The 14661-nt window shown below is 42.8% G+C and overlaps 1 protein-coding gene across 1 annotated transcript in view; it reads right to left on the bottom strand.

The window, feature by feature from the left end:
- The window catches only part of LOC310938582 (histone deacetylase 4-like), a gene marked incomplete at its 5' end in the record, with an annotated part of 38782 nt that overhangs the window by 3638 nt on the left and 20483 nt on the right, over window positions 1-14661 (bottom strand). The window contains 13 exons of the mRNA XM_083903105.1: window positions 81-168; window positions 386-441; window positions 1152-1259; window positions 1345-1391; window positions 1780-1882; window positions 1967-2100; window positions 2634-2829; window positions 3496-3708; window positions 6238-6461; window positions 8656-8848; window positions 8981-9115; window positions 9989-10098; window positions 10219-10347. Coding sequence (XP_083759231.1) covers window positions 81-168; window positions 386-441; window positions 1152-1259; window positions 1345-1391; window positions 1780-1882; window positions 1967-2100; window positions 2634-2829; window positions 3496-3708; window positions 6238-6461; window positions 8656-8848; window positions 8981-9115; window positions 9989-10098; window positions 10219-10347 — 1736 coding nt within the window. The remainder of the gene's footprint in view (window positions 1-80; window positions 169-385; window positions 442-1151; window positions 1260-1344; window positions 1392-1779; window positions 1883-1966; window positions 2101-2633; window positions 2830-3495; window positions 3709-6237; window positions 6462-8655; window positions 8849-8980; window positions 9116-9988; window positions 10099-10218; window positions 10348-14661) is intronic.

Genomic DNA, 14661 nt, shown 5'->3' with positions numbered 1-14661 from the left:
TACACACACACGATATAATCACGACACAAAATGAGAGGAAATCTAAGTGAAAATCTAACGTGGACACTCCAGAGACTGACCCAGTCGACGATGAGGATCTTGCTGATGTTGAGCCTCTGCTGCAGCAGTTTGGCTGCAATGGCGACCGAGTTGAAGTAGCAGAAACCCCTGAAGCAGCAGCAAACAAAACAGTTTGTCATGAAATTGCATTTTCTCATTTTTATCATGCACTTTAAAGACGCTGCAGTAAAGATATGTTAAAAAATAAATAAAGGCACTTAGCATTTTATGTGCAACTAAACTCTGTGTAACCAGACAGTGGTATATTCCTATGTATGGATTCAGCGTCGCTAAGTGAGCGTGGTAAACGTCTGTGTGGACCTACATGGGAGTGCTCTCCTCTGCGTGATGTCCAGGAGGGCGGACCACAGCGAAACCATTCTAGAAAGAAAGACAGGACACTGATCATTCTTCAGTTGTTTCCCCCCCACCCCCACCCCCACCCCCACGTTTATTAGCGAATATCGGCGAAACCACTGCTTGAGACGTTGTTGTTGAACTGAAGACAAAGTGGGGGAGACTGAATCTGAATGCCAGTGAGCAGGCGCTAAAAGATTGAACCTCAAATAACAAAACGAAGTGGAATTTGTTCAAATGTGTGCCATAATATAGTTAATGAATCAATACGCTGGAACTCACAATGTTATTGACTGGTTAACAGATAATGAAAACAGTATAAATCTGTGTTGTTGTTGTTGTTTCGTTTACTGAGGATGTGGAAAATAAAGCATTTAGCTTATTTACCTCAGAACATTCTAAAGGGGCTACATGAAAGGGAAAAAATTATATTTAATGATATGTCCTTAAAATGAGGAAACATTATTAAACGCTGTTTATGTTTTGGTCTGCTGCTCCACCCATCACCCACCCAACCAATAAGGCAGCTTCCACTTCTGTAGATGTATAATAATAACAATAACTCAAATACAAATATGATATTTATATTCATATGTGATGCTTTTACAGCCTGTTAATGTGATCATTCTCCACTGCAATGTCCCACTACACATATCTTATCTTGCATAAATCACCTTCAGAGATTATGGATGACACCAGAGGAAGAGTGTGGATGTGTGTGGGTGAAGGCTTACCTTCAGCTCTCCAGTGGCCACTTTGAAAACGAGCTCCACCACAGAGCCGACGGCGAGGCGAGCCGCGCTGGAGGAGTGGACCTCGTTCCATATGGTGTCGCTGTCCACCTGAGAAACACACACAGTTTTTGTCACATATTTCTGCATTGCAACAAAAATGTTTATTTTTCATTTTCACTGAATGTATACTTACCCCCACACCACCACATGGTAGCCGTACAAACATGGGAGTGATTGAACCTGGTGATCGGGAAATGCATATAGAATTAGAAACACATAGAGAATATAAATGTGAGCATAGCTGTGTGTGTTTCACCTATTACTTATGTTGTGAGGACCTAAATCTTATATTTGTTTAAGGTGAAGACATTGTTGTATGGTTAGGATAAGGTTTGGCCAGTAGTAGTTAGGATTAAGGTAGAGAATGTCTCCAGGAAGTCTTTAAAGGGCTTTATGTGAGTTGTAAGACCTGGCTTTAGGGTTAGGAGTTTGGAAAAATGTGTTTTCTTTTGTTCATATGATGGTGTATGTAAACAATGCAACAACAATGTAGAATTTTCAGTTTGATGGCATCCTGAAAAGTTTGGAAGTGAGTTCTTGTGAAAGAATTTCATTTTCGTGAGCTTACAATCAAGTTTCTGTCGGAGAGGGTTGGTTCCGTATAGTAGGACGTGAGCTTCAGAGTGAACCGTCTGCAGCTCTTCCAGAGTGGCCTTCCTCCCACGGATACACTGCACACACACACACATATAGGTTTTGTATCTGTCATATTATACATTTCACTTAGTGTATGTTTGGGCGTGGAGGCGTCGTACCTCACACTGCGCTCTGAGTCCAGTCTCCTGCAGCCGCGACCAAATGCTCTGAATCCTGCCGGCGTGCTCCGGGTGACTGTTGGTGTTTCCACACATGCACTGATGCTTCTGCATCAACGAGTCGTACACTAAACCTGAGACACACACACACACAAAATACAGACGTTTATTTGTGACATCCGTCTCAATGAAGCAGCGGTACTTCATTTTACTTTGAAAAGCAAAAGCAGGAGATCTTACACTGCAAAAAAAGTAAAATAAATAATATTGTCAAGCAAGTTTTGCACTACAAAAATCTTTCTGAGGTATGAATTCTCAAAGTCAGCTCAAGTAAAGGAAGACTCTTTTTTAATTTAACATGTCTTACATGAGAGAATTTTGTTGCTTGTTATAAGTACAGCTTTCTCAATAATTGGCCTGTTTTTCCTTGTTGTTGTCTTGACACAATACAAATAATATCACAAATAAATCATTGTTAATTCCCAGGTTTTTCCAGGAATTAACATCAGTAAATATTGATGAGCACTTGGAAGGGACACAGACAGAAATTCCTACTTATTTATAATCCCTCTTGTTTAATGTCAAAACTGAAAATTCTATCAAGACTGGAAATGAATAAAAGCTAGAAAAGGGCAAAAACTATGTACAAAAGACAGTGGACGCCAACCTGTGGTGAATCGAGGTTTGACGGGAGGTTCAGGAGCTGGCACGCTGATTGGAAAAGAGGAAGCCGAGGCCGGAGAGGACTGAGCCCGCGACAGGGGACGGTGTCCTGGGAAGGATATCGACAAGCCAGCAGCCTCCATGGAGGCCTGATAGTTCCTCAGCTGGTGAATCCGCTGCTGCTCCAGCAAAAAAGCCTGCTACTCTTGCACGCACACGCGCACACGCGCACACACACACACACACACACACACACACACACACACACACACACACACACACACACACACACACACACACACACACACACACACACACACACACACACACACACACACACACACACACACACACACACACACACACACACACACACAGACACAGAATAAATAAAAAGAAGTAAAAACATAAATAAACAAGATGAATCCTCCGGCTGTCAGGAGAAGTTGTTTTGTGGTGCGTCAAAAAAAAAAAAGAAGAGTTGATGCATTAGAGGACTAAAGCGGAGAAAAATTAATTTGACATGTTTTATATTGCTACTGCACCATATGGCCAAAAGATGGCAGCCAAGACAAACGATGCCGTTTCAGGTTTTCCCGGCATTCAATCACGGCGAGGCCCTGGAGGCGCTGAGCAACATTTTTACAGCCCAAATTACATTTATGTGTCTGTTTTTGTTTTGAGTTTTCACATCCCCGGGTCTTCCCCAGGAACATCTACAACACATTAGTGCCAAACACAGTTAAAATCAATTCTCTGAGACTTCATATTGATTCTCTCCACCTATGTTGCTGCACGGCTGTAAACTCAGGGCAGATGTCTCACTCTTTAATATTTCTCTTTTGATTCCGCCGCCTGTCCTCTACCTGTCTGAAGAGCAACTCCTGCTCCGCCTGCCTCTCCCTGTGCTGCTGCATCGCCTCTTCCTGCAGCTCCTGTGGGTCGAGTGGCTCCTGCTTGATGGTGACCCCCAGCGGCAGAGCCCCCACGTCTTGGTGCTCCCTCAGCTCCTCCTCTGTTTCCTCGGGGTGGCTCTGGTGCTGACGACCCACGGGTGAGTCGCTGGGCTTGGCCATCATCTGCGGGAGAGACGGCGGAGAGAGCGAGAGAATGATTTATTTCATAATCAAAACAGCAGGATGTGACAAATCCCTTTTCCACTGTGTCAGACAAACAAGGCTCTTCTCTGAATCAAACTACGCTGGCAAGTCACTCTTCTCTCTGGAGCATTCTTCTTTTAACAAGCTTAATTTAGATGACTGAGTCAGACTGGTGTCTTGCTCGTTTCAAAACCTATCCGCTTTAATTGAATGTGAGTGGCCGCTCTGCCGACTGTACTCCGGGGCAAAATGTGTCTCGTTGAAGAGAGAGACATTCCCAACGCCCCGTCGTGCCACTTTTCATCGACTCATTCTGGGGGCCTGCTGTTAAACCAGAGCAGTGATTCAATTGTCTATTCATTCACTGTCACTGACGCGAACAATTCAAAGTGCCGTTAGCGGCGCGCAGACTGACACGTCCTTGTGTGCCAGCAGCGATTGTGATGGCAAAACGGGAAGAGAACAGCAACAAAGACGAGTCTCGGGAGTCGGCTCCATCTCACAGGTGTGTGTAGGAGTGTGTAGATGAGTGTGTGTGTTTCCCAGAGCTGTAAGCCTCTGAGTCTGCTGGCTCTATGCCAGGAGACAACACTGACGTCAAAGCTCTTGCTCAACCCCCTCCTCCCTCCCTCCCTCCACTATACATCCAAACAAACTTCTCCCCCACTGAGCTTTTTTTTGTACCTCTTCTCTCGACCCCGCCGCCCCTTCTCTGCTCTACTTTCCCACAATCCTCCTCTTTCACTTCCTTATCCATCACAAAAGCAGCGGGTGTGTGTGTGTGTTCAGTTGTCACAGAAAAAAGATGTTATTAGCTTAACCAATGGGTCATTGATAAAATTAAAAGGTAAAATCCCTACCATATATTCATATAAATGACAAGAGAAATTGTGTTAGGGTTTGTAAAATTGAAAATTAAGACACCGATTTAAAATTGTACTGTAAGTGCATGTTGGTTAGACATATTCAGTTATCGGCCTCATTAACAATTGATTAATAGGTATTGATAAAAGCAAAATAACCGTGCCGTGCTTTGAAGAGGCGAGTGGCGCTAGTGGAAAAGTGTCTGTGTCTGTGTCAAATCTGATAAAAACCTATATATATATATGCACAGAATGTATATGAATGTTAAAAAAAAAATCATTAGTAATGTTTAGTAATGTTGTGGGCTGTCTTTGCAAAAGCTTGAAATGGCGAGCACTAATGTGTTGTTAACAGCTTCATCGTTTAGAAAGAGGTGTCAAACTGGTGTAAAATGACTAAAATGGACTGAGTGATATCATGCCATCCCTAGTCGATACCAGCCCTGAAAAACCAATATCGGTCAATACTAGGTGTGCAAGGCAAAGAAAAGGAGGCGGCACTTATGAAACATTCATTACGGGTGCCAAACGGCTGTAAAACACTGCAGAAAAAGCCGAGATTTTAATTTTGATCCTGACAGATTTCCTGCAGAATCTGTCCTTGATGTGCCACAGGCTTTTATAGAGATGTTTGTGTGAAAAGCTGCCACTTGAGTGCTCAAAAACATATGGCAGGAGTGTGATAGAGAGTAGAGCAGAGGAGGCGGGGTGGAGGAGGAGGAGGAGGTGGAGGAGGAAGAGAGGAAATCCCTTGTTTCAACCACCCACCTCTCCTCCAGCGAGTACTCTGCCTCGAAAAGGTAAAGCCATCGAGAGCAGCGGCTCCTGGCTTCCTCCCTGACCATAAAAGGAAAAGGCTTCCGCTTTGTTGCCATGGCAGCATCACAGTTACCTTACAGCCCGTGGCGACTGTCTCAGCCATAGAGAAATGGATGGAAACACACGCGCGCATGCACGAATGTTAACCCATACCTGCCTCCGCCTACTCACAAACAAAAATACTACAGAGGGAGAAGAAGAGAGGGGAAGAAAATGACTGGATAAAATAAAAAGACACACACACACACACACTCTACAACTACAGCAACAACACATTACTGGCTGTGTGAGTGGCTGCCGCCTACACAAACAACTACACTACAGCTCCTGTGTCGACCCACTGTGGCTCTTACAGGCACTATTTAATTATCAGTTCATTTGAATGAAACTTCAGATCTGTGGCCTCTTCCATTCTAACGGCTAATAACATGTTACAAAACAATGAGAATGAGTTCCAGTGAATTATTCATTTTATAGTTTATGGAGGAGAATATGACCTGGTTCACACCTGGTTGAGTGATCCAGTTTCTGGTCTGAACACTTCAAAATCAGTCCCTAATGTGTCCTCAGATCCTGGTCCACTACCGGTGTAACGACAACCAATGACAACATTGGACTGGACGTAGCAGACAACAACACAACTGTCGCCCAATTAGCTAACTGCCGTACCAATTTACTCTGGCACCCCAAGGGAAGGGTGCCAAAGAGATGGAACCTTTGGGGCTGATTTGTTTTATTGATTCAAGTGACTTTGCCCTTCCTTCTGGTTATGATCATAACAACATCTAAAACTCCTAGAAAGACATTACGACACCATCCCTCTCACCTTGTTGAGGTGGAGCTGCTGCTGCTGGAACTGCTGCTTGTGCTTCTCCAGGAACTGCTGGTGCTGCTGCTGGACGACCAGCTGCTGCAGAGCCAGCGCCTGGGCGTGAGCCTGCGCAGCGCTACCCTGGGGCAGCGGCGCCGACTGAGTCCTCCCCAGGGGCCGGTGCTGCCGCTGCAGCTTCGCCATGGAAGCGGCCGACGACATGGACAGGCCGCTAACACCTGCGAGAGGAGAACACAAGGAAGTCTTTGACACAACGCAAGACAACAGAGGCTCTAAGTCTGGTTGTTAAAGTGTCTGGAGAAGACGAAACACACTGAAGCATCACTGCAGTCCTGACACGGTCCATGTGATTCATGTTGTTTGTTCAGATGTATTTCCCAGCTGTATTGTCACACTCCCTTCTATACTTCACAGTAATAACACTGTGTGTTCTTTCAGGGTCTTCCATGCTTAGCTTTAAATCCAAGATATTTGAATACATTTGTGCCAGAAGTTAATCAATATATATAATTATAAAAGTAGAAAATCATATAAAACACAGTGCATATGGAGGAGAGGAAATAGGCTCTCAGGTGGTCAAGCACATACAAACACACACACTTTAGTCGGGACCAAAGCAGGTGGACGTCACTTGATGAAGATAAAGTTTGATACAGGTGCGTTTACATTAATATTCTATATTCCATAACGGTGTATATATTTTATATATAATATAAAAAAACAACAATGGTTGCGGACATTGGTCCCCACTAAATCGTATAATGTCCCTGACAAGGTGGTTAGACACACGTTTTTTCTGTGGGGTGACAGAGTCTGAAGAGATTGTGTCGACGTGCAGTCAGCAAATCCACACATGGTGGTGCTGTGTTGTGTCAGACCTAACATTATTTAGCAGATAGTTATTTGTGAACCAAATGACATCAAACATTGGCGCTGACAAACAGCGATTCTTCTGTTGCGATGATATAAGGCGGGAGGAAAAGGGCCACAACAAACCATCGAGATGAGGAAAGCAGGAAATGACTTGAGAGGCTTTACTGTGCAAACATCAGAGAAAATGATTACCTGAGACACTTCGGAAAAGCCTATTGATGCAAACCACACGATGAAGTGAAGCTAAAGAGACTCAAAAGGAACTCAGGGATGATATGAAACGGCAAAGTTTGTTGATATAAAGAGGATTTTTTTTAAGGCTAAAAAACATGATTTTGCTTTGTCTGAGCTTAGATTTAATTTCACTCTGCTCTGTGCTGATGTCCTGTGCGTGGGCGTGCAATGCACATGTCCTCGTCTGTGAGAGTTCTGTGTGTGCGCGCGTGTGTGTACACGCACATAGATGTGTCCATGTGTGCGTCACTGCCTGTGCCCCGCTGACGACAACAGCAGCAATGTCACAGTCAAACGGAAGGAGCTGATGGGAAAGGGCACACAATGCAGCCATGTCACACCCACACTTCGCACACACTGACATTATGAAAGGAGCTCATTAGTTTGAGCTAATGAATGGACGTCTCTCAGTGTGAGGGGGCCACAGATATATGGTGAAGGTTTTCTTTTCATGTGTATCCCCAAATAAAAGCTATATTATAGTGATAGTACAGCTTAATTTATGTATACTACTACCACACTGTAAAGAAATGTAACATCATGTAATCTCACATGGGAAAGTAATGGTAAATGTTCTGTATTTATATATCTTGATATCCACTCAAAGCTGCTTTACACTACAGTTTTGCCATTCACTCACATTTTCATACAGCACGTCCATACGCTTCATGCCCATTCACAGCCATCAAGAGTAACGTGACATTAAGTGTCTTGCCCAAGGACACATCAGCATATAGACTAACCCACAAACTTCCAGTTACAAGACTCCACCACTGACCTTGTTCCCTAATTATTCTATTGTTTACATATATTTTACAATGTGCTAATGATATGATATTAATATTTGAGCTGCTGTTTTTCCAATTATTAACTTACTCTACCATTCGAAAGTTTGGGGTCACTTAGAAATGTCCTTATTTTTTATTATTTATTTTCTTCAATTAATATAACATTAAATTAAATTAATCAGAAATACACTCTTTACATTGTTAATGTGGTAAATGACTATTCTAGCTGAAAACGTCTGGTTTTAATGGCATATGTACATAGCTGTATAGAGGCCCATTTCCAGTGCTCTAATGGTACATTGTGTTCGCTAATCGCAATAGAAGGCTATTGGATGATGAGAAAACCCTTGAAAACCCTGGCGCAATTATGTTAGCACAGCTGCAAATTGTTTTGCCAGTCTTGACTATATTTTCTATTCATTTTGCAACTCTTTTGATGAATAAAAGTGTGAGTTTAAATGGAAAACACCAGAAGATTGTATAGGTGACCCCAAACGATGAACGTCACTCCTCTCACCTGTCACCAGGGGGCTCTGTGCCGGGCTCTGCTCCATGAGCACCATGTGTTGGAGTAGCGGACTGTGAGCACTGTGTCCACCTGTTCCCGCTACCGCTTCAGCCAGGTAGGGAGTCAACTGACCACCGGAGAGGAAGGTAGGGCTGAGGGAGAGGGCCGGCTGCAGACCTCCATCCTGCTGGGCCGAGGTCACCTACAGGAGGGAGGGGTTAACAGGCTGATCAGAAATAAACTCTCAGTTGTAATACCCACCCCAATAAAAAAAAAATACAAAAATCACAATTAAATAGATGCATAGTCAATCTGTGAGCAGCTTGGCAGTTACGTTGGAAGCAGCCGTGGCTGTGGCAGTGGCGGGCAGCCCCAGGGTGATGTTGGGTAAGGATGGTGAAGTGTAGAGGGACAGCTGGTTAACGGAGCTCCGCTCAGCGCCGCTGCTCAGCCTTTGGGCCAGAGATGCCTGGGAAGAGCATTTAAATGATTTATCCAAGTTTGCATCATGAAAAATCTCTACAGGCAAACAACACGCTATACATCCACACATGGGGGGGGAGGAAGAGAGCTGTGTTTGCACCCTGCTGGCGGTTACAGTCCTGACAGCCACAGACCTCCTCCACATTGCCTGAGTGCCCATAATGGCCGCCACAAATAGCATCTTGCCAGCTCCTCGGCTCTTTTCCTCCTCGACAGACCCATCACCAGAACATCCCTCACTCAGAGCCCTTAATGTTCAGGTTGCTAAGGTTTAAAAGCTACCAGGAAGCCCCCAGTCGTCACGCATACACATTAAAGAGCAAAGCTACTCTGGCAGCAAACGGATACATCATTTATTTATGGTTTAAGTTATGCTGTTCTGTGGAATGTACACTTGCACAGTGATAATGGTGTGTCTATTAGAGCCATTCATAACCTTTATGCACTGTGAATATTATCTGCTGCTAATAATTAAATAATATAGAGTTTTTCGAGGTAATTTCATGTTCTGCAGAACAAATAAATCAGCATCACTTGATACTAAAATGTTTCTTTCTTTCTTTTTTTATCTTAAGAATATGCTTAACACTGTTTTCGAACCAAAAACTGTAATTTGTAAACCATTCACTCTCCCATACCAAATCCCATAAAGAAAACCAGCAGTTTTACATCATGGCCCACAGAAGTTGTTGATACACCTGTGCCTCCATCACTAAGTTCAAATGTGTTATTTTGCAACTTCGGTGGTTGAAATCCTTTCCTCAGATTAATCTAATTGACACAAACTTTCCAAAACAGCAGCAGTAGACCTGTTCTTAAACACCCAAAGGTTGTGTGTGTTCATATGTGTGTGCGTTACCTCCGTGTTGTTCGACATCGACATGGTGATGCCGTTTTCATTGGGGATGTTGTTGGAGCTGTTATTTGGGGAGCTAGGTCCTGATCCTGGGGCACTGTTACACGCAGTGTCTGAAACGCACAAACACACACACAAAAAAATTAAACACACACACACAGCCTAGATGGCCTACGACTGAAATAAAAATTATGCTGTATGAATCGCCGCCACGTGTTTGTGTGTTCTCTTACCTGCCATGTCGAGGGAGCGTTTCTTGGCCGTGGTGATGGGGCTGTCTCGACGTCGCAGCAGCGGACTGCTCCTCCGCTCGCTCACCTTCTGCTTCAGCCGCGAGCGCAGCTTCAGGTTGGGCTCCGAGGCTGAAAGGAGCAAACAAATACAAAAACAAAGTTGAGAAGACTAAAATGAGCGTCTTAGTGTACAAAATTAATCTCAGTTACACTTTTAGAAGCCTGGTGGGTCCTGGCATTTCCTCGTTTCCCACCCAGTGTGCCGTTCATGGCACCGTTCATGGGTTATTTTTTCCACATACATGCACCATCTGGTGTTTGAGTGACCATAAAGTTACTTTGTGAACTTCTTGGTAGTGCCTACATTACTGGATTATAATTTTTTTTTTAATGTATTTTGTTATGCATTTAGATGGCACTTCTCTGCTCATCTCTTTCTCCGAAAGACTATGAAAAATTAAAACACCCACATTGTGTTTTCCTCAGCGAAAATCGAAAGATGTCTGAGTCAAATTGTAAAACACGTCTCTTTCAAAATAAAACTCGAAGGCTTCTCACTGTGGTGTCAGGCTACGTCGCGCTATTTGTCTAGATCGGTATCATCTTGAAGTGTCTGCACTCCTTTTTCACCATTTACACCACCTGTCTCGAGGAAGCCAAAATGTTTGCCACACTTCCAATTTGAAAAAAGGATGATGTCACCAAATATATTATTTGTAAACCACTCGCTCTTCCCATACCAAATTCCATTAAAAAACAGCAAATTGACCCAAACTTTCAATAACAGTAGCATACAAATAATGTTCATCAAAGTTCAGCACTGCAGCTTTAACTCCCGATCCATCACCTTCTGTCTGGTTATCAGTTGTATTTCTAATGAAGTGGTTCTTGTTCCAGCTGTTGAACTGCCGTGCTTACGCTCATTAAAGCTCAACATCCACATCTATCTCCCATGTTTCTACTCTTTCTGAAAGGCTGACTCTTCCGTTACGGGTGCAATGGAAGCGACAGCTGTGTAGCTTTGGGCAAATCAATCCAAAGGGTGGGAGAGTTACGTTAGCACCAGTCTCACAGGCCTCTCAGCTGTGTGTGTGCGTGCACATCGATCTGTTACAAAACCGGTTTTTGGAGACAAACTGCTCCAAGCTGCTATTCATTTACTGTCTCTCTATTTAGATGCCCCTTTTGAACAAGACAAATTCTGATCCATTTTCCCAAAAACTTTGCGGCTACAAAGCAATTAGCTCCAATTTTGGGTGCCACGTCTGATTGCCAAATGGCCTTTTGGTCTTTTGTGTTTGCTGTCACAGACTTGTGAATGGAGACAGGGAGAATGGAACGGCATGTCACCTTGGCTCCACCAACGAAGGCTAATGCTCTGTGTACTCCGCCCTGCCAATCAACAGCCTGAGGTGATTTCACTACTCATTATCCAATAGTTAATCATCAAAAAGGGGAGCTGAATCCACAAATCGCCATGATTATGACCCAATCAGATTATCTTTTATGTGAAAGGTGAAATTACGAAAATGAAAAGACACCCCACTCCACCCCAGGCCAAACGTACCTGAGGAATAATTAATTTTTCAGAAACATTCATCAAAAAAAAGAAAAGAAACATACTTATTCCCATCAAGTGTCAGGTAAAAATAAATGTGTGGAAACGAGTGAAGTGTGAACCATGAGGTGTGAAGGTACAGTGTCACATAGTGGGAGGGAGAGCTCGGTCCAGATGGAGGCAAACTAGTTCACGTTTTGCGGAGCCAATTTATTTCTAGTTAGGGTTTCTGACACTCAACAACTAAAACTCAAGTATTCTCCAAAAGAACGGCTTCAAAACAGCACTTTCCTCCCATAAAAACTCTGTTACAACTACACAACTGGCTAAACTTCAGGGGCTCCGTATGAATGAGAAACACTTTCAGAGATGTTAAAGCATTTTCTCTTATAGAAAACTTAAAGGTGCATTATGTAATAAATCTTAATTAACTGGCCATAAAATCCTCCTAATATGTCACAGAGACTCAAGAATAATGTTCATATATAACAAACTGAACTCACCAACAGCAACAGTACATCCAAAATATTTGCTTTAAAAAAATATTTTGCAGACTGCAAATCATGTTTATGTTTTGAAATCATGTTTTGGCATGTGGCGCCACCTATCGCCGTCTACCAATCATTGCAGTCAGTAGAGTCTCAGCTGCCGAGCAACCACGGGTTGCCAGTTATGTCAGAAAATGAAACCTAAAAGACCTCTGTATTTTGAATTTGAATGTAGTAACCGTTTTTGGCCACATTCTTACATATGGTGCCTTTAAAATCCTCTGAATAATCATCTAGCCAATCAGAAGCTGGGGCTGGCTCCAAACAACAGCAAACCAATTCATCAAAGCCAATGGACAGACCTTTAGCGTCGACAGTTTGTGTCATGTTGCGTCTTTCGCTCAAGTTGTAAATCTTAGAATCGTGACTTAGCATCATTCTTTATATTAAAAGTAAACAAAGTAGAAAGTATACGCTACAGAGAAACAGGATCACATACAGTCACACATGATATCAACGCACAAATGGGTGCATTGTTGTCCTGTTAAAATGGGCCTCACTCAGAGTTGAGGTGAAAGGCTGTGTCGTCAGTGAATGAAATCCTGTATTCACACACGAACAGCGCAATCTGGTTACCAACCAAATGCCATGCACCGTACAGTAACGGCCTGCCTGTGAGCCATTGTGTCCATGTGACGGACGGACTGCCCCAGTTAGGTCACAGAAAGACACATTTGCTCATCAGTCATCAAAAGACAGGGAACAGTATCCTTCCTCTGCCTATCAAAAAGCATGGTGAGCCTGAGATTTTCCCACCCTCTCTACATGTCTCCGAGGCATTCACATGTATGTGAGAACATGCGGCGTCATCTAACGTCATGTGAAGCGCTCTCACCCTGAAACTTGAAGAGTTCATGACATTCAAAGGCTCACATAAGGTCATCATATGGGTGTTTCTGAGTGGGTTAAGGTTGGAAATTAGTGCAACTAGTGCCGGTCCCAAGCCTGGATAAAATATTCGGATTGCTAAAAACAATACTGGAGGCAGAAGATCCTCTGTGGCGACCCCTAAAGGGAGAAGCCAAACGGTTTAAAAATAACAAACGAGTCAAACAACTAACCCAAGTATCAAATTAACGTCTCCAATCGCCATTTTGTGTCTGCACTCATAGGGATGGGCATGAATATTTAATTACTCAATTATGTGTTTGATTATAAAACATTGATGAGTTAATGTGACTATTCCTGGGTTTATTTAACAGATGCATTCTTAAAAGACTGATGATTGATTGAATGTAGTTCAATGTTTCAAAATGCCTACTCAGCAAAATTAATTATTTTATAAAAATGTTATCAAATTAAATTAAATTAAATTAAATTACATAATCATGACAAATTAATAATGATAAAAAAAATCAACTGACAAAACAGGACAATGATCATTTTTTGTATAAGTATAAACGTGGTCAAATCCTGCTGTAACACAAATAATCAGGCTTAGAATTGAAAGATTTACCTTATACAGTATCATTTTATTATAGAATTTATCTTCATTCCTTCCATATGTCGTTTTAATAAATTAATAAGTATCATGATCTCAGAATTGGTCTCATTGCAACAGCCTAGAAAATCCGGAAAATACATCACCGATGCCGTATCATATGACATGGTAGCAGACTCTTAGACGTACGGTTACCACAGTAACCACAGATGTCTCCAAATCAACCAGGACTAAAAATCTTGTTTTTTAAAGAGTTATCAGGCAAAAAAACAAACAATTATTTTAGTGTTCCATTGTGTGCTACGGGATGTGAGCGAATCATGTGCGCTAAAGGTTTAAGGTGAATGTAAAAAAAAAAAAAGATGTGGCAGATGCATAAAAGACTGCTGTTGCTTCCTTTGACCGTTGCTGGGAGCCCTGGGTGCCAGTCCTCTACTTTATGGCCAGGCGGTGATATAAAAGAGCCTCTAACCTCCACCGAGCTGGCATTACCATAAGTAAACCCCGCAAAGCACGTCACTGCTGTGGACAAATACCAGGGTGGCACAGGTCCTCTCCTCTCTCTCTCTATCTGCACAATCCACAGCTTTATGGAAATCAAGAAAAACTCCAGGGACGATCTATTCGCTCGCCTCCTTTAATTCTTGTTCTGCGTGTCGTCATGCCACTTGCTGGATTAACTTGAAATGGTTAGTCTATATTTTTTCTTTTCTCTCATCTTGCATTTGTCTGCTTTTAAAAAAACAGACCTCACATATGTTTTATAGGAGGAAAAAGAGTGTGCCACTAAAAGGCATTCTTCCTAACCTCCTCTTCTTCATCCTCACCTCTCCTGAAGGTGGAATATGCTATCGTATAATCCAGAAGGCTCAGAGTCAACAGCTCGGAGCAGCAGT

Source organism: Microchirus variegatus, assembly GCF_963457635.1.
Source record: "Microchirus variegatus genome assembly, chromosome: 16".
NCBI lineage: Eukaryota > Metazoa > Chordata > Actinopteri > Pleuronectiformes > Soleidae > Microchirus > Microchirus variegatus.
Note: the sequence above shows the minus strand (reverse complement) of the source record. Positions and strands in the feature narration are given on the sequence as shown.